Source organism: Emys orbicularis, chromosome 2, assembly GCF_028017835.1.
Source record: "Emys orbicularis isolate rEmyOrb1 chromosome 2, rEmyOrb1.hap1, whole genome shotgun sequence".
NCBI lineage: Eukaryota > Metazoa > Chordata > Testudines > Emydidae > Emys > Emys orbicularis.
Window position 1 is genome coordinate 89,675,059 of NC_088684.1, and position 24,055 is coordinate 89,699,113.

Consider the following 24,055-nt stretch of genomic DNA (forward strand, 5'->3'; position numbering starts at 1 on the left):
CACGGATTAGTTTGATGAAAGGGAAGGGATCTTGGATAAATGTGTGCATTCATTTTCCCTTACAATGTTTAAATTTAAGGGTGAGGCCCGGCCCATCCCCAAGTTACCAAGACGCAGGTATCGACTCTTCATTGTTTTACTCGTACAAGAAGAGGTAGAGGTACAACAGAGACAAATTTTATGTCTGCTTTGTATTCCCTTCTTGGGCTAGATGGGGAGGAATGCAATTATCCCTTTTATGCTCCTGAGAGGTTGATGAAACATTCATGGAGATACTCTGCAGTCCGCTCCCAAAGGTTTCTAGGGATGGCTGCCTTATTTCTTCCTATGCAGTAGGGCACTTTCCCTTGCCGCCCTGCAATCAGTTCGGCTGGCACCATTGCAGTAAACAGGTTAGCGGCATGTGGGACCGGGCATCTTCAGGACATCAGTAGTAGCTGTATTCTCTGTGCCTTTGTGACCCTCGGGAGCGAGATATCAGCTAAAGTTACTGCTGCCTGTGGAAAATAGTGGCTCTGGCAGGCCATGCCCACAATGGCTGGGGTTGAAGAGCGGTGCCGTGCAGAGGCACTCCAAAGCTAAAGTGTTAATCAGCATGTCTTCTTAAAAGTGTTGATAGCAATAAAGGAAGGTCGTTGTGAAACATATTTTTCCCTTTCCATTGTGACTGTAATTTCAATGGCATATCAGTCTGTTTTTATCAGTAGCTTCTGGCATGGCGGCTTTGAAGGATGCCCCCACCCACATCTGCAGAATGCCTGACGCTGGTGGGGAGGAGAAAGAAGAGGACAAGGGAGGACATACTGGGTCAGATCAAACGCCCATCTAGCCCAGTATCCTGTCTTCCGACAGTGGTCAATGCCAGGTACCCCAGAGGGAATGAACAGAACAGGTAATTGTCAAGTGATCCATCCCCTGTTGCCCATTCCAAGCGTCTGGCAAACAGAGGCTAGGGACACCATCCCTGCCCATCCTGGCTAATAACCATTGATGGACCTATCCTCCATGAACTTATCTAGTTCTTTTTTGAACCCTGACATGTTCTGTGAGATCCTGCAAGCCAACGCTGCATTGAATCGTGAGCAAAGGGCTTGGAGGGCCACCACAACTGATGGCATGGAGGAGGAAAGAGAGGACAGGAGAAAGGCTCAGAAGTCCCAGCAGGGCCAGGAGAGGGAAATGCACCAGGGGTTTCTCAGGCAGCAAACAAATGCTGCAGACTGTGGTTGACCCACAGGTCAAAAAATCCACTCTTGGCGGTCGTTGGAGAGCTCCCCAACATACCACGTGGGATCACAGGCTGCATTCCTACCCCTGCCACTCCGCACCTGGGGACAGCAAGGAAAACCACAGCTTCACATACGCTGACCTGTGAGAACTACCATTGGAATTTGTAGTAGCCACAACTGACTACATTATTGCACTGAAATGGATAGAAATGTTTACTGCCTTTCCAATTTTAAAGTTAATTTATGTTAAAAATATGTATTACATTGTCTGTATTATTTTGTACATTATTGAGTGGGAAAGAAGGGCAGAAAAACAAAGTTCTGTTTTTGAGAATAAAATTATTTTCATTAGTTCACAACACATGTTGCAGAATGCATAGCAGTACTCAAAGCAAACTTGTAAATGTACAGCAAACAACATAATTCTTAGCTTCAAGAACACACCTAGTTGTATTTACAAATGTACAGCTAGCACTACACACTTCTTAGCAGCACCCAAAATTTCAGGCTCAGAGGACAGTCCAGCAGAGAACACTACTGTGGCTGACTGCTAAAGTGCTCTTTCAAAGCATAGCCCTCAATTGCATAGCTTCACATTGAGCTCTTCTATTAGCCCTTGAGTCTCACTGGTCAGCAGACAGCCACTCCACCTCTGTCCTCCACCTGGGTGGCAGCTTCTCTTCCCTCTTGGCCTCACAGATGTTATACAGGACACAACAGGCAGCTATATCCATGGGGCTGTTTTTCTCACTAAGATCCAATGAAGTTAGGGAACACTATCAGCATCTCTTCAGCCTTCCAAAAGCACATTCAACTGCTATTCTGCATTTACTGAGCTGGTAGTGGAATCTTTCCTTGGTGCTGTTGAGGTGGCTGGTGTATGTCTTCATGAGCAAGGGGTAGCCTGGGTCCCCCACAATCACTACTGGCATTTCAATAGGGGTAGCAGTGGTAATCTGCTGGTTGGGAACAAATGTCTCTGCATGGGAACAGTCCTGTGTTCTCAAAGATGTGTGTTGTGCACCTTCCCTGACCAGCCCATGTTGATATTAGTGAAGCATCCCAGTGATCCATCAATGCTTGCATAACCACAGAAAAGTAGCCCTTTCTTTTTATGTACTTTGTGGCAAGGTGAGCTGTAGCATTACCAACTCTCCAGGATTATCCTGGAGTCTCCAGGAATTAAGGATTAATCTTTAGTTAAAGATTATATCATGTGATGAAACGTCCAGGAATACATCCAACCAAAACTGGCAACCCTAGTGGGCTGGTGCCAAAATGGTGATATGTGTGCTGTCTATCGCCCAACTGCACTCCGGGAGCCCCATTGCTGCAAATCCATTCACTATGTTCCGCACATTGCCAAGAGTCACAGTCCTTCCTAGCAGGCGATGATTAATAGTCCACTGTGGATTTTCCAACTCCAAAATGATTTCCCATTGACCGATAGCAATCTGGTGTTGCAAGCTTCCAGAGTGCGATCCCCACTCACTTCTCCACTATCAATGCAGCTCTCATTCTGCTGTCCCAGTGCTGGAGGACTGGCATGAGTTCAGGGTGGCCTTTCACATCCAAAAGTTCTGTAGCCACTGCTCGTTGTCCAAAACCTGCATTAGGATGCGATCCTACAGTCAGTTTTCCTTTTCTTGGGCCCAAAAGCAGCGTTCTACTGTTTGCAGCTGCTCTGTGAACGCCATCACCAACCTTGAATTGTTTTTTCCTGTATCCCTTAGCAAACTATCATCAAAGAAATCATCATGTCCCCCATTGTTGGAGTACTTCCTGTGGGTCTGCAAATACGGAAGAATCAAGCATACTGTAGTTGTAATGTTCATGAGAATAGCGCAGAGCTCTGCGGGCTCCTGGCTTCTGTCAGAGATGGATGACAGTGAAAAGTGCCAGGCACGTTTGTGGGATTTAAAAAAAAATATGTGAAAATTATGGGATATGGATGGCATTATGGGATGGAGAAAGTTGCATGCTGGAAACTTGACCTTTAGGTCCCAGAGGTACATCATTTCTTTCTCACAATACATTGAGAAAATTTCCCAAAAGGCATTGTGCCGGACAGTGGTGCATGGCACACTGGGATACCTACCTGTGGTGCACCACACTTTGCACTGACACAAGCACTCTTGGTGAGTACATCCGGCGCCGACGCAAGCAGCCAACTGTGCATGAGCGATACACAGACTTTGGCATCTGTACTCAGCGTAGCTTGTGTCAACCAAAGTCTGTAGTGTAGACATGGCCTTTAAATCTTGTTCTTCAGAGCAGAAATATCTTCATTGTGTGAACATGTCTCTTTCCTACTTCATGCTATATTTTTATGTTAAAAGACCTATTTTTGTGTAGCGAAATTTACTCTTTGATGTACCTTCAACAGTTCAGTTTGGAAAGTAGCCAAGTTTATGAGTAATATTTTTTCCACTGTATCCTCCCCACCCCTCAGCTATCAATAGGGTACAGTTTTCATTCAGCTTTACTTCACCCAGGTCTCATGCTAGCTTGCTTTAAAAAGATTTACAAATATCCAGTGTGGATGAGTCAGTCTGAAGAACTGAAAGTGTGGGTTAGAAAAACATATATGGAAAAATATACAGTTCCTGCCCTAAAGACACACAATCAGACTCTGAGGGGGCAGAATGGGGAGCTGTGCATGGTACTAATTTACCTTTCCTTCTGTTTTTTCAAGTGGAAGAAGAAAAATGTTTTAATGTTGATAAGCATTTTCCCTTAAAAATGATTAAATTAATTTATTTAAATTCTCTTCGGTATAACTCAGTGATCCTCTCCCAAGACAGTTGATACAGAAATAGTGGTGCCAAGAAGCATCTTAATAAATTTTGGCAGAAGGTAAAGAAGTAAAAATGTTTAGTGTTTTTCCACTCCGTCATCAAAACAAGACTTTTACTATTTCAAACTTTTAACTTCTGACCTTGGAATTTGGAAGCAAAGGGAAAATCTGGAAACCTGGGCTCCCCAGTAGCTTGCGAGGCAAGGAGATGCAAAGCTTGGGAGCTTTCATTTACATTTTCCCAATGGAAAACCGAATGTTTCCAGCAAAATCAAAGTTTTCCATGGGGAAAATTTTGATTTTTGTGGAAACTGCATTTTCTATTGGAAAATCATTCTGACATAAAATTCATGACCAGCTGTAATTGTAAACTCTTTGGGGAAAGGACCATCTTTTAATTTTGTATGAACAGGGCCTAGCACGATGGGGCCCTGAGGCCTGAATGAGGCACCAGACACTTTCACAGTAAGATTAACAAAAATCCTATTCTACAGCAAATTCAACTTCAGAAGGATAAGAAAAACAAATTCTATAACAAATTCAATTTTAGAAGGATAAGAAAATGAACTATCTTCCAAAATCCTCTTTCTAGCATTGTTTCTATAAAGCTTATCTTTAATGAAGATAAAACCAAATTGTTTGTCTTAAAACAAGAATATTGGTTCTCCAAATCCCCTTTAACTCCTCACAGAGGTCAAGAGGGGACATCTGCTCTATGCCTAGAACTCTTGCTCCGCTGTCAGAGTTACAAAACTAACCCTCTTTCTGTACACTCTCATAGTAGTAAGTGCTATGCAGGTATAGACCCCATATTAGGGCTACCATATGTCCGGATTTCCCCGGACATGTCCGGCTTTTCGGTCTATAAATAGCCGTCCGGGGGGGATTTTTAAAAATCTAAAAATGTCCGGGATTTCCCCCCGTCGGCTATTTATAGACAGAAAAGCGCGGCCAAGCGCTGCTGGGCACCCAAAGCTGCTTCCCGGCTCCCCCCATCCCCTGCAGCCTTACCACGCTGTCCGGCCCGCAGCTGTCTTCCCCCTCCTCCACTCCCCTGAACGCTCCGCCCCCCTTCTCCTCCCCCTTCCCTGCTTCCCGCGAATCAGATCTTCGCGGGAAGTCTGAAAAGAAGCAGGGGCAAGCGGGAGGCAGCAGGAGGTAAGCTGGGGCGGGGCGGACGGGAGGAGGAGAGCTCTGGGGAGGCGCGGCCCTGGCCGAGCGGTGCCCGGCGGCCCCGGCCCAGCTCGGGCCCCAGCAGCCCCGGCCCCGGTTCCGGCCCCAGGGCGGCGGCCCCGGTTCCGGCCCCAGGGCGGCGGCCCGGCGGCGGCCGAGCACCCCCGGCTCGGGCCCGGCTCGGGCCCCAGCAGCGACAGCCCCGGTTCTGGCCCCAGGGCGGCGGCCTGGCACTGGCTGAGCACCCCCGGCCCGGCCCGGCTCGGGCCCCAGCAGCGCTGGCCCGGCCCGGCCCGGCTCGGGCCCCAGCAGCAGCAGCCCCGGTTCCGGCCCCAGGGTGGCGGCCCGGCGGCGGCAGAGCACCCCCGGCTCGGGGCCGGCTCGGGCCCCAGCAGCGCCGGCCCCGGCTCCGGCCCGGCTCGGGCCCCAGCAGCGCCGGCCTCGGCGGCTCCGGCCCGGCTCCGGCCCCAGCAGCGCCGGCTCTGGTTCCGGCCGAGCGCGCCGGCCCAGCCCCGGCCGAGCACCTCCGGCCCGGCCCCAAGCCCCGCAACCCCGGCCGGAACTCCGGCCGGAGCGCAGCCCGATTCCTGGGCTCTTTAAAGACAGCCCTGGTCAGGGGACGGGGGGGGTTGGATGGGTCGGGAGTTTGCGGGGGGCTGTCAGGGGCTGTCAGGGGGGTAGGGGTGTGGAGAGGGGTTGGTACAGTCAGGGACAGGGAGCAGGGGGGGTTAGATAGGTCTGGGGTTCTGGGGGGGCTGTCAGGGGGGCAGGGGTGTGGAGAGGGGTTGGGACAGTCAGGGACAGGGAGTGGGGGGGTTAGGTCGGGGGTTCTGGGGGGGCTGTCGGGGGCAGGGGTGTGGAGAGGGGTTGGGACAGTCAGGGACAGGGAGCAGGGGGGGTTAGATGGGTCTGGGGTTCTGGGGGGGCTGTCAGGGGGCAGGGGTGTGGAGAGGGTTCGAGGCAGGCAGGTAGCGGAGGGGGTTGGATGGGTCAGGAGTTCTGGGGGTCCTGTCAGGGGGCGGGGAGCAGTTGGATAGGGCATGGGAGTCCCCGGGGGTCTGTCTGGGGGCGGGGGTGTGAATATGGGGTGGGGGTGTGGATAAGGGTCGGGGCAGTCAGGGGGCAGTTAGTGGCAGGGGTCCCAGGAGGGGGCAGTTGGGGACAAGGAGCGGGGGGGTTGGGGGTTCTGAGGGGGGCAATCAGGGGGTGGGAAGTGGGAGGGAGTGGATGGGGGCGGGGCAGGGGCGGGGCTAGAGCGGGGCTCCTCCCCCCCCTGTGTCCTCTTTTTTACTTGTGGAAATATGGTAACCCTACCCCATATGATGAAAACAAATGACATCGCTGCAGTATATACTGGCAGCCATTTTGTAAGGGGCTGGTCAGCAGGGAGAGATAAAAGTAACTTCAGGTATTGCCCTGCCATTGAGTCCCCCCTTCCAATTTTTGTGGCTTTACTACATTTTCCTATTTCTTAAAATGTTTTTTCTCTGTCCTGTGGCTTTGTTGAAAGACCCACACAGACAAGAAAAAAAATGACCATATAGGGGGAACTGTGAAACTGAGTCTTTAATGTGCTGGCATATGTGTAAAGTAAATTGGAAACATTTTTCTGATATTTCAGTTCTTGAGTTCTGAGTTTTTAAGACTAGGTATATTTTTTAAGTTGGCAGTGCTGCTTCAACAAATGGTGTTGAGCCCAATACAAAAAGGCACGGAGAAGGGTTTCTTTATATCTTTGCATATGATTTACATTGTTACCTTTATTGATGTTTCTACATCAGTTAATTTCCTAGTGTTCTTACCACAGTGGGTTATAAGCTTTGTAGTTCTTAATTCTGTAATACACAAGAAATGTAAATAAGCAAACAAAACCCTATGTTCAGAATCTGTTCATCAGTAATTTGACTTGTAGGAAATAGAAAGTTAAGAATTATACACAGTAATTTTCAAATAAGGTCAAAGGGGACTGAACTGTTCTTTGCACTGCATTGGCTCTGCCTCGTACACTCAGGTAGATGGACCCCATATAGCCAGACCTGGTCTTATATATGTACCTTTTTTTTGTTTGTTTGTTTGTTTGTTTCAGACCTTCTGCACAGTTAAACAGAGTGAAAATCCATTGATGTTGTGTGCATATTTGCATTTGCCCGTTTTGTGTTTTGCTGTGTTAGGAGAAGGGTGGGATGAAAGTGGAGTGTTCTCTGTATGTATATATATCTTCTTACTATATGTTCCATTCTATGCATCTGATGAAGTGGGCTGTAGCCCACAAAAGCTTATGCTCAAATAAATTTGTTAGTCTCTAAGGTGCCACAAGTACTCCTGTTTTTTATCTGGGAATCTGAGCCTTAACTTATTGAAGTTCAGGGTGAAGGTGCCCCCTATAATAACTAATACTCCCTTCTTCTCTCCCCCACCCCTTGTGTTTACACCTAACTGTAAATCAAGAGTGTATTGAAACTCATCCTTCTGCCGTACCAGAAAATATATACAAGAATAGCTTGACCATTGAAAGGATGTGGCAAGCACACTCCCCTCCCCACAATACTTTCTTAACAAGATACGTTCAAGTAGCTCTGCAAAAGAGTTTGATGTTCCTTAACGATGACGGGTAAAGAATTAAAAAAATGGGTTTCTGCCCTCTCACTGCTTCTTTTAAAAGATAGCAAGAAGGCCCCACAGCTGTTCCAAGCTTGTTTTCTGTGGTGCTTTTTTTTTTTTTTTTTAATTTGGTTTAACTTAGTAATTGATGTTTCTGTCCGTCTTGATTTTGCTGGAGTTGTCTTTGGAGGGGCCCAGAGGAGCTTTCTCAGCTTTTATTGGAGGAGTGGCATTATTGAATTTTTTAACAAAAAGAACTTCCTTCCAAGTTGTTTGTTGAGGTTTAAATTAAATGCATTGTTATGAAAAACCAAGTCTTAGACCATCTGAATTAAAGACCTTTCCCCTCTCAGTTGTTCAGCTTTCACCTTGTGCCTGTGATCTGATTTTATATGTGTTCTCCAACCAGCCAACCATTCAGTCATTCAGTAAAAGCAGATTAACTAAACCGCAAGTTTCTAATGTAAAATAAATAAATAAAATAAGCGGAACACTTTTTATTTTTCCAGGCTTCCTTTATACATCAAAGGTGTTTCCATACTTAGAGACTCTGTAAGCACTTTTTCTTCAGTAGGGCAGCTCAGCCAGTGCTCTCAGGCTTAGGTGACGTGTCAAAAATGCCTGAGTCCTCTCCCCAAAAAAGCACAACCCATTTTTCCTATGTAGATCACCTTTGACTTTCTATTACAAAAGAAAAAATAATGAATAAAAAATCCTTCTGATAAACTTTAATGTGCCCTTTGATTATTTAAATACTTTATTTCCATAAATTATTCAGCTAAATCATAGTAGTGTGTTTGTGATAGCAAAAATACCACTGCCATCTGTAAAGGGAAGGGACAAGTTATGTCTCTCAGTCATTATCAAAAGCTGGTCTTGACCACATATCTGTCTTTTCTCTGTCTAACAAACAATATTGCTGTTAAAAATAGCATGCAGGGCAACAAAGAGATATTTCTAAGAGCTTATTAAAATATGGTGACAATCTAGTGACCTTTTTCAAATATTGTATAAGAAAACTTAGAAATTGTACACAAATCTTGGGTTCAAGTGATTGCACCAAATGTGTTGCTATCAGAATCCATGGATGAAGCATCTGTGTGAACATTTCATAGGTTTATGAATATGCATATATTGCCTATAGTTATTTGTTGTTTGAGAGAAGTTACATTTTAGAAACCACACATTTCTATTTTGAAAAGAGAAAATCTCTTAGAACACCATGCCCAGGATGCAAAAATATTCACTTAGCTCTTAGCAGAGAGTTTGTAAATCCAGGTGTTCATGGGAGAAATGGTAGGTACATTCTCTCCTACGCGTAATGATTTTGTTTTAAATGCTCAGTATCCCAGTTGCTGATAAAAATGATATCCTGACCTTAAAGAAACCTAAAATAGTAAATATATTCCTTTGTAAATGCAAAGAAATAATGCTTGCTAGATGGAGAATTGTCATAACTTATTAGTATTCTACATCTCAGAAAGCTCCAACATAATGTATTGTGTTTTCAGGAGCTATGTCAATGCCGACCTGGTGAAGGAAACTGTTCCTGTTGCAAAGAGTGCATGCTTTGCCTAGGCACACTTTGGGATGAGTGCTGTGATTGTGTTGGTAAGTTCATTATTTATTACCTACCACTACTGCTCATTGCATCATTTCTGTAATTAGATTGTAAATTCTTCAGGGCAGGATCTATATTAAATATTTTAATAAATAGCACATTGTGGGAGCAGAATAGCTAATTATAAGCAAGTAGATATTACTGGGTCACTTGATTACATTATCTGTGGTATTCCTGATTTTATTCAGTTTAATGTCATGATAACTGATTTGCTAATTCTGTTTTAGATTATGGACAACCCCTTGATTTGTCACCTGAGAGGAACTTAGTACACCAACAGTGTTCAATTATCACATTTTGTGATCCAGTGGAAGTACTAACTACAAAGTGCCGTTAGAAATATACAAACAGTGGAGCTTAAGGCTTGCTGTCTTGTGAACCCTGAGAGCTAGAAACAAATACTCAAAAACTTTACCAGATGCCTACTAGCCAGAAGAGTAAACTTACTATCCACAAACGGGTATGGAAGATGAGGGTGAGTGTTCCACCAGTGAGGCTGGGGGGGATAAAGCCCTGACAAGAAGCCCAGTGCTTGTAGCTAAGGCTTCTACTAGTGAGCGCTATCCCTGGACTCTGCTTAGGGATTCCATCTTCTGTATTAGGGTATGTCTACACTGCGAAATTAGGTCGAATTTATAGAAGCCGGTTTTATAGAAATCGGTTGTATACAGCCGATTGTGTGTGTCCCCACATAAAATGCTCTAAGTGCTCTAGTCGGCGGACCGCATCCACAGTACCGAGGCTAGCGTCGACTTCTGGAGCATTGCACTATGGGTAGCTATCCCACAGTTCCCGCAGTCTCTGCCGCCCATTGGAATTATGGGTTGAGATCCCAATGCCCGAATGATGCAAAACAGTGTCGCGGGGGGTTCTGGGTACATGTCGTCAGGCCCCTCCCCCTCCGTCAGAGCAACGGCAGACAATAGATTCGCGCCTTTTTACCTGGGTTACCTGTGCAGACAACATACCACGGCAAGCATGGAGCCCGCTCAGCTCAGCTCACCGTCACCATATGTCATCTGGGTGCCGGCAGACGTGGGACTGCATTGCTACACAGCAGCAGCAACTAACTGCCTTTTGGCGGTAGACGGTGCAGCATGACTGGTAGCCGTGGGGCTGGCAGCCGTAGAGCTGCATTGCACCAGCCCCTTGCCTTTTGGTAGAAGATGGTATATTACGATTGGTATCCATCGTCATCATACTGCAGTGACTGTCGATCATGGGCACCTGGGCAGACATGCTCAGTTCTATTGAACTGTCTTGACGATGATGGCTATCAGTCGTAGTATGCTATTTTCTGCCAAGCGCCCAGTATTTTCTGCTAAGCACCCAGAAGAGGCTGAGGGCGATCTGGGTGCTGGCAGACGTGGGGCTGGCAGATGTGGGGCTGCATTGCTACACAGCAGCAGCCCCTTGCCTTTTGGTAGAAGATGGTATATTACGACTGGTATCCATCGTCATCATACTGCAGTGGCTATCAGTCATGCTGCACCGTCGTCTTAAGATGTAAAAAATAGATTTTTTTTGTATTCATTAGCTTCCCCCTCCCTCCGTGAAATCAACGGCCTGCTAAACCCAGGGTTTTGAGTTCAATCTTTGGGGGGGGGCATTCTGTGTGACAGTTGTTTGTGTTTCTCCCTGATGCACAGCCACCTTTGTTGATTTTAATTCCCTGTACCTGTACGCCATGTCGTCACTCGCCCCTCCCTCCCTCCCTCCTTCCCCTGGTCCGTCAGATACTAGTTTCGCACCTTTTTTCAGACCAGGCGCCATAGCTAGCACTATGATCATGGAGCCCGCTCAGATCACCGCGGCAATTATGAGCACTATGAACACCATGCGCGTTGTCCTGGAGTATATGCAGAGCCAGGACTTGCCAAAGCAAAACCAGGACCAGCCGAGGAGGCGATTGCAGCGCGGCGACGAGAGTGATGAGGAAATTGACATGGACATAGACCTCTCACAAGGCACAGGCCCCAGCAATGTGGAAATCATGGTGTTACTGGGGCAGGTTCATGCCGTGGAACGCCGATTCTGGGCCCGGGAAACAAGCACAGACTGGTGGGACCGCATCGTGCTGCAGGTGTGGGACGATTCCCAGTGGCTGCGAAACTTTCGCATGCGTAAGGGCACTTTCATGGAACTTTGTGACTTGCTTTCCCCTGCCCTGAAGCGCCAGAATACCAGGATGAGAGCAGCCCTCACAGTTGAGAAGCGAGTGGCGATAGCCCTGTGGAAGCTTGCAACGCCAGACAGCTACCGGTCAGTCGGGAATCAATTTGGAGTGGGCAAATCTACTGTGGGGGCTGCTGTGATCCAAGTTGCCAGGGCAATGAAAGACCTGGTGATATCAAGGGTAGTGACTCTGGGAAACGTGCAGGCCATAGTGGATGGCTTTGCTGCAATGGGATTCCCAAACTGTGGTGGGGCCATAGACGGAACCCATATCCCTATTTTGGCACCGGAGCACCAAGCCACCGAGTACATAAACCGCAAGGGGTACTTTTCAATGCTGCTGCAAGCCCTGGTGGATCACAAGGGACGTTTCACCAACATCAACGTGGGATGGCCGGGAAAGGTACATGATGCTCGCGTCTTCAGGCACTCTGCTCTGTTTCGAAAGCTGGAGGAAGGGACTTTCTTCCCGGACCAGAAAGTAACCGTTGGGGATGTTGAAATGCCTATCGTGATCCTTAGGGACCCAGCCTACCCCTTAATGCCATGGCTCATGAAGCCGTACACAGGCAGCCTGGACAGGAGTCAGGACCTGCTCAACTACAGGCTGAGCAAGTGCCGAATGGTGGTGGAATGTGCATTTGGACGTTTAAAAGCGCGCTGGCGCAGCTTACTGACTCGCTCAGACCTCAGCGAAAAGAATATCCCCATTGTTATTGCTGCTTGCTGTGCGCTCCACAATATCTGTGAGAGTAAGGGGGAGACATTTATGGCGGGGTGGGAGGTAGAGGCAAATCGCCTGGCCGCTGATTACGCGCAGCCAGACACCAGGGCGGTTAGAGGAGCACAGCAGGGCACGGTGCGCATCAGAGAAGCTTTGAAAACGAGTTTTGTGACTGGCCAGGCTATGGTGTGAAACTTCTGTTTGTTACTCCTTGATGAACCCTCCGCCCCCCCCCCCCCCCACCTGGTTCACTCTACTTCCCTGTAAGCCAACCACCCCACCCTCCCCTCCCCCCTTCGAGCACCGCTTGCAGAGGCAATAAAGTCATTGTTACTTCACATTCATGCATTCTTTATTAATTCATCACACAACTAGGGGGATAATTGCTAAGGTAGCCCAGGATGGGTGGGGGAGGAGGGAAGGAAAAGGACACACTGCGGTTTAAAACTTTAACTCTTATTGAAGGCCAGCCTTCTGATGCTAGGGCAATCATCTGGGGTGGAGTGACTGGGTGGCCGGAGGCCCCCCCACCGTGTTCTTGGGCGTCTGGGTGAGGAGGCTATGGAACTTGGGGAGGAGGGCTGTTGGTTACACTGGGGCTGTAGTGGCGGTCTCTGCTCCTGCTGCCTTTCCTGCAGCTCAACCATACGCTGGAGCATATCAGTTTGATGCTCCAGCAGCCGGAGCATCGACTCTTGCCTTCTGTCTGCAAGCTGACGCCACCTATCATCTTCAGCCCGCAACTTGCTCTGTTCATCCCGCGATTCAGCCCGCCACCTCTCCTCTCGTTCATATTGTGCTTTTCTGTAGTCTGACATTGACTGCCTCCACGCATTCTGCTGTGCTCTGTCAGCGTGGGAGGACATCTGGAGTTCCGTGAACATATCATCCCGCGTCCTCCGTTTTCTCTTTCTAATCTTCACTAGCCTCTGTGAAGGAGAAACATTTGCAGCTGGTGGAGGAGAAGGGAGAGGTGGTTAAAAAAGACACATTTTAGAGAACAATGGGTACACTCTTTCACGTTCAGTTTTGCTGTTCACATTACACAGCACATGTGCTTTTGTTACAAGGTCGCATTTTTCCTCTTATATTGAGGGCCTGCCAGTTTGGTGTGAGAGATCACTCACGCAGTGCCAGGCCACAGATTTCGGCTTGCAGGCAGCCATGGTAAGACACAGTCTTTTGGCTTTTTTAACCTTCTTAACATGTGGGAATGGTTTCAAACAGTAGCGCTCTCATTTCCCATACCAAGCACCCGTTGGGTTGGCCCCTTAAAATGGGTTTGCAATGTAAAAGGAGGGGCTGCGGTTTCCGGGTTAACATGCAGCACATAGCCAACTAACTCCCCTCCCCCCCCCAATTCTCTGGGATGATCACTTCACCCCTCCCCCCCACCGCGTGGCTAACAGCGGGGAATATTTCTGTTCAGCAGAGCAGGAAGGGGCACCTCTGAATAAAATGTCCCCTTAATAAAATCGCCCCATTTCAACCAGCTGACCGTGAATGATATCACTCTCCTGAGGATAACAAAGAGCGATAAGGAATGGATGTTGTCTGCATGCCAGCAAACACCGGGACCATATGCTGCCATGCTTTGTTATGCAATGATTCCAGACTACGTGCTACTGGCCTGGCGTGGTAAAGTGTCCTACCATGGCAGACGGGATAAGGCAGCCCTCCCCAGAAACCTTTTGCAAAGGCTTTGGGAGTACATCCAGGAGAGTTTTCTGGAGATGTCCCTGGAGGATTTCCGCTCCATCCCCATACACGTTAACAGACTTTTCCAGTAGCTGTACTGGCCGCGATTGCCAGGGCAAATTAATCATTAATCATTAAACACGCTTGCTTTTAAACCATGTGTAATATTTACAAAGGTACACTCACCAGAGGTCCCCTGTGCGCCCTCAGGGGATGGGAGCACGCCTTGGGTGAGTTCGGGGGTTACTGGTTCCAGGTCCAGGGTGATAAACATATCCTGGCTGTTGGGGAAACTGGTTTCTCCGCTTCCTTGCTGCTGTGAGCTATCTACATTATCTCCATCCTCATCTTCCTCGTACCCCGAACCCGCTTCCCTGTGTGTTTCTCCAGTGAGGGAGTCATAGCACACGGTTGGGGTAGTGGTGGCTGCACCCCCTAGAATGGCATGCAGCTCCGCGTAGAAGCGGCATGTTTGCAGCTCTGCCCCGGACCTTCTGTTTGCTTCTCTGGCTTTGTGGTAGGCTTGCCTTAGCTCCTTAATTTTCACGCGGCACTGCTGTGCGTCCCTGTTATGGCCTCTGTCCTTCATGGCCTTGGAGACCTTTTCTAATATTTTGCCATTTCGTTTACTGCTACGGAGTTCAGCCAGCACTGATTCATCTCCCCATATGGCGAGCAGATCCCGTACCTCCCGTTCTGTCCATGCTGGAGCTCTTTTGCGATCCTGGGACTCCATCATGGTTACCTGTGCTGATGAGCTCTGCGTGGTCACCTGTGCTCTCCACGCTGAGCAAACAGGAAATGAAATTCAAACGTTCGCGGGGCTTTTCCTGTCTACCTGGTCAGTGCATCTGAGTTGAGAGTACTGTCCAGAGCGGTCACAGTGAAGCACTGTGGGATAGCTCCCGGAGGCCAATAACGTTGAATTCCGTCCACACTACCCCAATTCCGACCCGCTAAGGCCGATTTTATCGCTAATTCCCTCGTCGGAGGTGGAGTAAAGAAACCGGTTTAAAGGGCCCTTTAAGTCGAAAGAAAGGGCTTCGTCATGTGAACGTGTCCAGGCTTAATTCAATTTAACGCTGCTAAAGTCGACCTAAACTTGTAGTGTAGACCAGGCCTTAGCCACATGCTTATAGGTGTCTGATATATTAGAAGTTTCAACCCTCCTCTGGATGCTGGAAAGGAAAATTAATTTCCTTTCTTTTCACTCAAGATCCTCCTGGCTGCTGTGAGAGGGGCAAGTCTTCATTGTTCTACCTTCCCCACAGCTTCTTTTTGATTGGTTCTCCCCTCTGTTGAAGATAATGAATAGCTACAGCGCCTGCCTCCTCTACTGCTGCTCATAGCTTCCCAAGCAATAGCATGAAATGGACATGATTGTTGGTTGTTCTGCTCTGGTCATTGGGTTTTGACTGCCCACTTTGAAACTGGCCAATTAACTATCAAAACTTCACTTTGCTTGTAGTTTTGCCATGTATCAGCAACAGCAGAGGCACTGCAGTTGTTGGTAGGCAGATTCAAAAAGAGAACTATACCTAGACTTAAACTAGATTCATAGTTGGAAGATTATTTTTGCAACCACGGGACTAGAAATTTAACTTCTTAAATGAAAGCTTCAGGTTTGCAGAAATTGATGACTGAGGCACCCATGCTCAGCAGGGGATGCTTTCAGCTCAACATGAGAGTGTTGAGTCCTGCAAGTCCTGCAAATGCTGCTGAACAGTTGTAATGCTTAGCTTTCCAGGGGCATAAAGAATTTCCAGCTCTAGGAGGCCACATGAATTTGGAACTGAAAACCACATTACTGGTAATGATTGAACTGGTATTTGGCTTTTTTCCATTGTGACTTTTGTCCTTACTTTTAGTGGGCTTTTCAATATATAAACTTAATTTTTTTTAACTCCCAGGGACTGATAAGAATTTTTATTTCTAGTTGCAATGGCAAGCCCAAATAACATTCAGATCTTGTATGAAAACTGCATGGGGGCGGAATGGGGGAGACACTTGTTGCCTATGTGAAGTGTAAGAATAGTAAAGCATGTTCCTGTGTCATGTTCAGCCTTGGAAAGTCCATTCATCTGGGGGGGTAGGATGATTTAGTGGGTCCAGGCTTACTGCCTTCTGCAAGATGTAAGTTTTAATATTAAAAAAAAAAAAATACATCTAGCCCTTATGGTTGTGGAGAAAAGGTTCCAACAAAAACTAAACGGATACAACAGCAGCACGAGAAAGATTAGTGTTTCACAGATTGCTGCCCTGCAGCAGCTGCAGGAGTGGAATTAAAAAGTTTTTGGTCAATTTCACTGGTGCTATTTAGAATTCTCTTGATAGCTTCACGGTTGTCCTCAATTGAGTCTATTTCATGCTGCTGCTTGGATGAGCTCTGAGCAGCAGTAGAGGTAGCTCCTAGAGCTAATGACTGTGGAGAGCAAGGAATCAAAAGGAATTTATTAAAAAATGGAGGCCAGGATAGCGATGAAGCAGCATAGATCCCTACCACCCTTGCAGCAGTTGGGAGTCAGGGAACAGTGAGGGAGTGTCTGTGGCTCATAGAAGAGCAATCAAGAAGAGCTTCACTTTTTTCAGATACCTACTATCTGGATGCTACAAAATGGGGAGTCCCCAAGCAGGGTCCAGGGAGAGCACATTGGTAGGAATTTAAACACCCTTCCCTTTCTCTTCTGCTGATAAAAGGAAGGACACTGGGTCCCCTTGTTATAGTTTGTCTTCTGGCCTTTAGCTTAGCTTTAGCTTTAGAATCTCCTGTGCCTAATGGCACATGTGGCAACCCATTTTTCCCACTGCTGTCTGTCCAGAGCAAGATGTTTGACTCTACCGTAAGTTGTCTCCATTGTGGCAGCATCTTTTTTGATTGTCCTGCAATAGGTCATTCTTTGTCCTCCACCTCTTCTTTTCCCTCCAGGTGGGATCCAATCTAAGATGTACCGTGTGCTTCTGCCACAACATAGCCTGATGACATGGTCAAACCACTGTAACCATTTCTGTCTGAGTATTGAGTCCTCATTCTGCTGACCTGTGTGGTGCAACACTTCCACATTGGTTACACAATCTCTCCAATGAACTTCCTGTTGTGTATTTCCACCACCTGCTGTGTTTCTGAGGCATACAGTAGTGTTGTGAGGACAATTGCATTGTACAATCTCATTTTAGTGTGTATATTTTTCATCTTACTCTGATAGATGTTTGGCAAATGGGAAAAAGATCCACTGACTTTGCCAGTTCTTGCCTGCACTTCTTAATGATCTGTCCGTTAGTAGATATTGTACTTCAAAGATAGATGAAGTTGTGAACTCTTTCATACGCTTCTCCACCAATCACACATCCATCAGTGTTGGCAGCATTTCGTTCTCTTTCCATGATCTTGGTCTTCTGCGTACTGATACAAAGTCCCACTTTGGCCACTTCTGCTTTTATGCTCACAGAGAGTCTTTTCATTCCATCCAAGTTGGTATCTAAGTCTCACAGCTTATATCTTGCACAGACAATACGAGTGCACTAGGCAGCAGCCATTCCTGTTCTCATCCCAAAGTCTGTGACCATGCAGAAGAGAAGTGGGGATAGTACACAACCTTGCCGGTAGCAATCTTAAATCATTCCCTGTCACTGATCCGTGTGCTGATGCAGCATGCAGATTCGTCATACAAAGTGTATATCACATTAACAATGTTTGCTGGAATTCCATAGTGTCTCAGGATCTTCCAGAAGGCTTTTCTGTGGATCCTATCAAACACCTTCATAAAGTCAAGGAAGTTCTGGCCATTAGGTGTCTGGCAATGTTTTCAAGCTCTATATATGAATTATTAATAATATAAATGGGGGTGGTTAGAGTTGAGGGTGTGGGAGAGAGCATAAGTATGGTATTGAGAGCCTGGGGAAGCGGGGGGAGTGAAAGATAGAAAATATAGAGGCAGAGCCAGAGAACATAGTGCAAGGAAAAAGAGAGATGAGCAGGTGTATGGGGAAGAAAGAAAAGAGGAAAATGACTGGAAAGCACTGAGGAAGAGGTGCACTATGATCTCAAGTAGAAAAGAAAGATGTGGAGTAAAGATGAAACAAAAGCAAGAGAAAGAACAACATAAAATGTTGACATGAATATTGTATTAATTGTAATACACAGTAAACAATTATGTGTTCCTTTCATTTCCGGGAGGCCTGGCTTTAGGGGAGTGGCATTATAGGTATTTTTCACCCTGGCTCTTAGGTTTTGGATAAACTCTTCAAGTTCTGATCATACTAATGTAAATAAATATCTGTTTTCTTTCAGATGCTGGTATTCTAGTATTGTAGTATTTTTGTTCAACAAAACAAACGGCTTCAGTTGAACTTTTCATAACAGTAATGGAGTAATGGAGAAAGGGAAGCAGAGTGCTGTGCACAAAAGTTCTTGTGGTGTCTTCATTTATGTACTTCAGTGTTGCAAGGCATCTCACTTAAAACTTTAGTGCATCACTGCAAAGATCTTAAACCCAATGGGTGAAATATTGTCCCTAATGAAGTGTATGGACGTTTTTCCACTGATACCATTGGGGGTCAGGATTTCACCCCCTTTAATTTTTGTAAAAAAAAAAAAAAAAATTATTTCTAAATGCTGCCCTTCCTGGGGGCGGACGGGAAACAGTTTTATGACTTTTCATTTTACACTTTTCATTCCTCTGCAGGTATGTGCAATCCTCGCAACTACAGTGACACCCCTCCAACTTCCAAGAGCACTGTAGAGGAGCTGCATGAACCAATCCCTTCCCTCTTCCGGGCACTCACAGAAGGGGATACTCAGCTGAACTGGAATATTGTTTCCTTCCCTGTTGCAGAAGAACTGTCACATCATGAGAATCTAGTGTCATTTTTAGAAACAGTTAACCAGCCGCAGCACCACAATGTCTCTGTTCCAAGCAACACTGTCCACTCACCATACTCCAGCGACAAAGGTAACAGTTAGTTGTCTAAAGGCTAAATTTCTAGTGTTACCTTTGTGAAGGGGCCCTAAAAAGGACAACAATTTTTTATTAACTATGCTCAAGTGCGCTAGCCTCCTTAAAGTACAAATAAAAGACATGGTCCCTGCCCTGAAGAGTTTGGTGTAATTTCTGTCACAATGTGACAGACAAAGGGGGAGTAACACAACAGCATGGGCAAAGGGAGGAGCATATGACAGTCCGGGGGGGGGGGGGGGAAATGAACCATAAAACAATTTGTCAACATGGAATTCCCCCTCCAACATATGAGGTTTCATCAGTTCACACCACTCTAGGTGGGATAATGTAAAATGCTGTCAGAAGCTGAAGCAGTTGCCTCTTCTGACTCAGAGAAAATCAGACTCAGATCAGGAACTACACCTAATCTATCCCATAGTAATACAAAAGTAGGCTGCAGGAACAGTTTTAAATATGTAGCTTTAAAGAGCTAAAAAGGAAAAATTCAGAGAGCTGGTGTTTTTGCTGCGGGATCTGGAATAGAGGTTAAACTCGTGGCTCCAAGATGGCATGTTTTGAGCATCTGAGTGACAGAATGATATTCCAGGTAATACTGGATTAACTGTAGATCTGAATAAGTGTTATCTCTTTCTTGGCATTGATGGCATTGATTCAGGGGATGTACGTGATTGGAGGAAGGATGATAAAATATTGATTGCCAGGGGGAAATGATGCCAAATTCAGTTGTAGTGACAATAGTGGGGGGCTGAGAGACTCCTTTTCTGCCGGTTGATTTTTTTAAACAGAATTTACGATATTTTCTCCGACACCCTCCCATGAAACTTAGAGAAACTTCTTAAACTGTTCTTTCGTCTTAACTAAATGATTTCTTAACACAATTTTTTTTAAAGAGGAATACCGTCTGATTTATTAGTCATATCTATAAGCAGTGCTGTGTTTGACTGTTGGTAACTGTGTGCTGTTCTTCCTGTGCTGGCTCTTTTATTTAATTAATGAAAGGAATACAATTGATAGAGACCTATTGCATTTCCATATAAGTGTGAACCTCTGACCTAGTTTTGTTTCTAAACAAGACTGTTCTTCATTAAATGGAACTCAGAGAGAGACTTTACTAATTTCCTTTGATTTTAAGGAACATTAAGAAAATAAATTAATTCCAGATGCAGGAAACCATATGGTCAGAAAACATCTACTTCATATCTGTGTTTGACATTATTAAAATATTTGCTGTCTGGTTTTAGAATAATGAAAGTAACAATGTTAAATGGTAAGCTGCAGAAAGCCATATGTGCACAAAGTACAATATTTAAAGATGTGAATTATACAGTAGAACCTCAGAGTTACGAACACCTCGGGAATGCAAGTTGTTCGTAACTCTGAAATGTTTGTAACTCTGAACAAAACATTATGGTTGTTCTTTCAAAAGTTTACAACTGAACATTGACTTAATACAGCTTTGAAACTTTACTATGCAGAAGAAAAAGGCTGCTTTTAACCATCTTAATTTAAATGAAACAAACACAGAAACAGTTTCCTTACCTTGTCAAATCTCTTTGTAAACTTTTCCTTTATTTTTTAGTAGTTTATAGTTAACACAGTACTGTACTGTATTTGCTTTTGTTGTTGTTGTTGCTCTCTGCTGCTGCTTGATTGCATATTTCCTGTTCCAATTGAGGTGTGTGGTTGACTAGTCAGTTTGTAACTCTGATGTTCGTAACTCTGGAAGGCATTTGTCAATTTTACTTGCTGCCTTTTTGGATGAAAAGTTGGAGTTTTGGGGGGGAAATTTTCTCAAGACTTTATGAAAAGGGCAACTTGTTCTAATAACAATTTGCATTTTATTCATAGTGGGAAAGGTCCAAAATCCAGGTGTTGTTTTGTCTATTTCATGAGACTGCCTGTTCCATAAGCAACATTGTATTCAGTATTAGGTTCAAAGATCAGCATGCTACTGCTAAATTCCGAGAATGACAATTGAGTTAAACTTAGAAATAGGTACTCAATGCCCTTTATTAACAGGCTACGGTAGGAATTCAGCACAGAAATAAAAGTGAACTTTTTATTGTTAAGAAACTTGAGCAGATCTAATCCTTTTGAGATCTTCAGTGATTGTAGATGGGGAAGGTGTAAAATTGCTTCCAACATCATGTACTTGGAGGAGGAATAGAAACTGCTGGGCAGTATGGACATACAGATAATATGCTCAATCACAGTATATGTAACTTGTGCAGGAAGGCTTTCATACAGCTTGTGTAAGCACAAGTACTACAAAATACATATACATGGTATTCAGACTATCAAAACCAGATAAGTAGGACAGTGCATAGGCTAACCAACAACAGCCGTATTGTTTCAAGCTAAAACATCTACAAGAAAAATGCTCTGCTAGAACCAACATATCCTACAGTCGGCGGTGCTCTTCAGTCCACTAAGCCTATGGAATCCCATAAAGCCCTGCACATCTAGGGCCCTGGATGCCAAACATCCATCAGTCCCACTAGTAGTGCTGCTAACGATTGTAATGGGGCTACTAGAAAGACATTTGGGCTTTTTGCATGCCGTGGTTCCTCTCTGCTCAGTTTGTCTTCCTTCTGTGGACACCTGCCATCTGGCACTAGCATTGCATGCTAAGAGGGTACGGCCCAGATATCCTCTTTCTACCCATGACTCTTTTATTTGTTGTCCATAAGGAGCAATGCTGGCTTCCATATGCCCCCTCCACTTTTTCCCTAGCTTTGGAGCTGGGGGTGTGTTGTCAATAACTAGAGGTTTGAAAGAGGGGATTGTCAGAGGTAGATGGGACCCAGCTTATTGTACGTTATTTTGTATAGGGTCCCACAAAACTTGGAATGGGCCCTGCCTAAAACTACACTTGCCATGTTCTGCCACAGCCTCTCTGACTGCTTTGATTCCATACAATGCTTATGCAGAGATTGAAACTAAACTTGTCTGAGGTGTTGGACTTACTTTTTCAGTACTCATCTAGAACTGAAAATAGTATCACTAGACCAAGGGACCACTGAGAGTTGTAATGACAGATACCTCATGAACCACAGGGGCTAGAAAGGACTGCTTTATATCACTGGGAAGCTGGAACTTCTCTTGGTACAAAGCATTCCTTTCTAGCCCTGGCACATTGCGAGCTATTGGACTTTAAAATCACATTATGTTACCATGCTGCTGATTTCCTCACCAACTTGACTCTGACACTTTAGATATTATTTTGAACTTCTGGAACTAGTGGTAATTGTTCATACCAAGGGTTGTCAACTCTTGAGTCACAACTTCAGGATGTTTTTCTGGAAATCACATTTTTTATTCCACATATTTAGCTTAAACTCCTTTTTGGTGGCCTCAGAGCTCAGAACTTGCAGTTCAGTACCTTTTAGAATGAACTTAATTGTCACAGGTGATGACAGAATCTTGGCAGCAGGAGGAAGGATAGCAGAGTATCTTTTGGCAGCTGATGAAACAAAATCCATAGTGCAGGGAAGGGTGTCTTTACATTAACCATTGGTTACTCTCTGGATGGGCTCTGAATTCACCCTCTTCTGGAACGCCAACCAAGGAAGAGAGTTTGTCACCAACAGTGTATCTAGCTTACTGGATACAACAGGTGGATGTTGAAATAGGTCTCTCTTTTATCATCTTTAATTACCAGAAAATTGTATGCTGGTTTATTTTGATAATATATTTATCTCTTTTGTTAAGTGCTTTGATCTACTGATGAAAAGCACTGTATGTGACTACCTAATTATTTTCTCTTACGAGAAATGTATTGTTTCTCTTTCATTTGTTGGCAATGCTGTAAATATAGTTTGGCTTGGAGAGGATCAGAAGAATTTTTCATCTCATAGATAAGATTTTAAAGACAAATATTGCACATCAGAGGTGGTGTGCTCTGAACTTGTGACTTCCCAGAGTACTCTGCAGTGTAGTTCTTTTATAATTATTGCTTGCACTGGAAAACATGAAGATTATAACAACATGCTGATGGAAGCACGAGGCTCTCTTCTTTTGATTACTTTGAATTCAGACAGTTGTACATTATTCTCTCTGCCACACAAACCTCCCTTTATTCTGAATTTAAAAAAAAAATCTTCATTTTCTGAGATAATGAGTTATTTATCTGCAGTGTTTTCTTCCCCTGAAAACTCTCTCTTCCACATTCCTTTTTAGACATACGTGAAAACTGTTAAAATGCAAATGAAAGAACTGTTACTGAAATAAGTAACATCCTTTTATCTACAGTGAGACAGTCAAGTGGATGTTTTACATAATTGGTTCTTGAAATTGACAACAGTTAAATAGATTTTCCAGAATATATTGTGAACCTGTAGGTGTAACTTTTTTTACATGGCCCCATTTCACCAGACCAAGAAATAATCATTTTAGATAAGGGCTCCTGAACTTGCTAGAAGCAACAGGCAGAATTCCATCACCTGTCATACATGAACAAAGATTTGTTCTTGGACTGCTGGATGAGAGAGAGTCAATGATATAGCAGAAACAGTGTGCTTGCTTTGTTCTTTTTTCTGCATCAGACAACTTGTTTGTTTCTTTATTTTATTGTTATGAGAGATTTTCAAATGCAGAGGAGAGGGGAGGATCCAAGTATGTATTCACAGATGATTTGGTCTCCTTGGAGGAAGGAATTGGTGACTAGGACTATTAAACGCCAACTCAAACAAAAAGCTTCCCATTCCTGAGAAATAACCATTTTTGAAATTGTACATTTTGTTAAGTGTTAGGTCTCCTTTATCACGCTTTAAGTATAAATCTGCAATGTCAAGGTAAGGAGGAAAACAAGTCCAACTCCGTTATTTGTAAAGGTGCTATATCTTGACTGTAGTGAAGCTTTTGACAGTCTCACATGACATTCTCATGAACAAATTAGGGAAATATGGTCTAGAGATTAAATTACTATAAAAGATGGGCGCCCCAAAACTAGTTGAAAGACTGAGTTGTCTTTGCTTCTTGTCAAATTGGGAGGGTGTATCTGGTGGGGTCCTATAGAGGTCTGTCCTGGACCTAGTTCTATTAAATATTTTTATAATGACTTGGATAATGGAGTGGAGAGGA

The 24,055-nt window shown here is 45.0% G+C and overlaps 1 protein-coding gene across 1 annotated transcript in view; it reads left to right on the top strand.

Moving 5' to 3' along the window:
* TWSG1 (twisted gastrulation BMP signaling modulator 1) overlaps window positions 1–24,055 on the top strand; it is a 49,070-nt gene that overhangs the window by 19,894 nt on the left and 5,121 nt on the right. Inside the window, exons 3-4 of the mRNA XM_065399545.1 lie at window positions 9,312–9,411; window positions 18,701–18,967. Coding sequence (XP_065255617.1) covers window positions 9,312–9,411; window positions 18,701–18,967 — 367 coding nt within the window. The remainder of the gene's footprint in view (window positions 1–9,311; window positions 9,412–18,700; window positions 18,968–24,055) is intronic.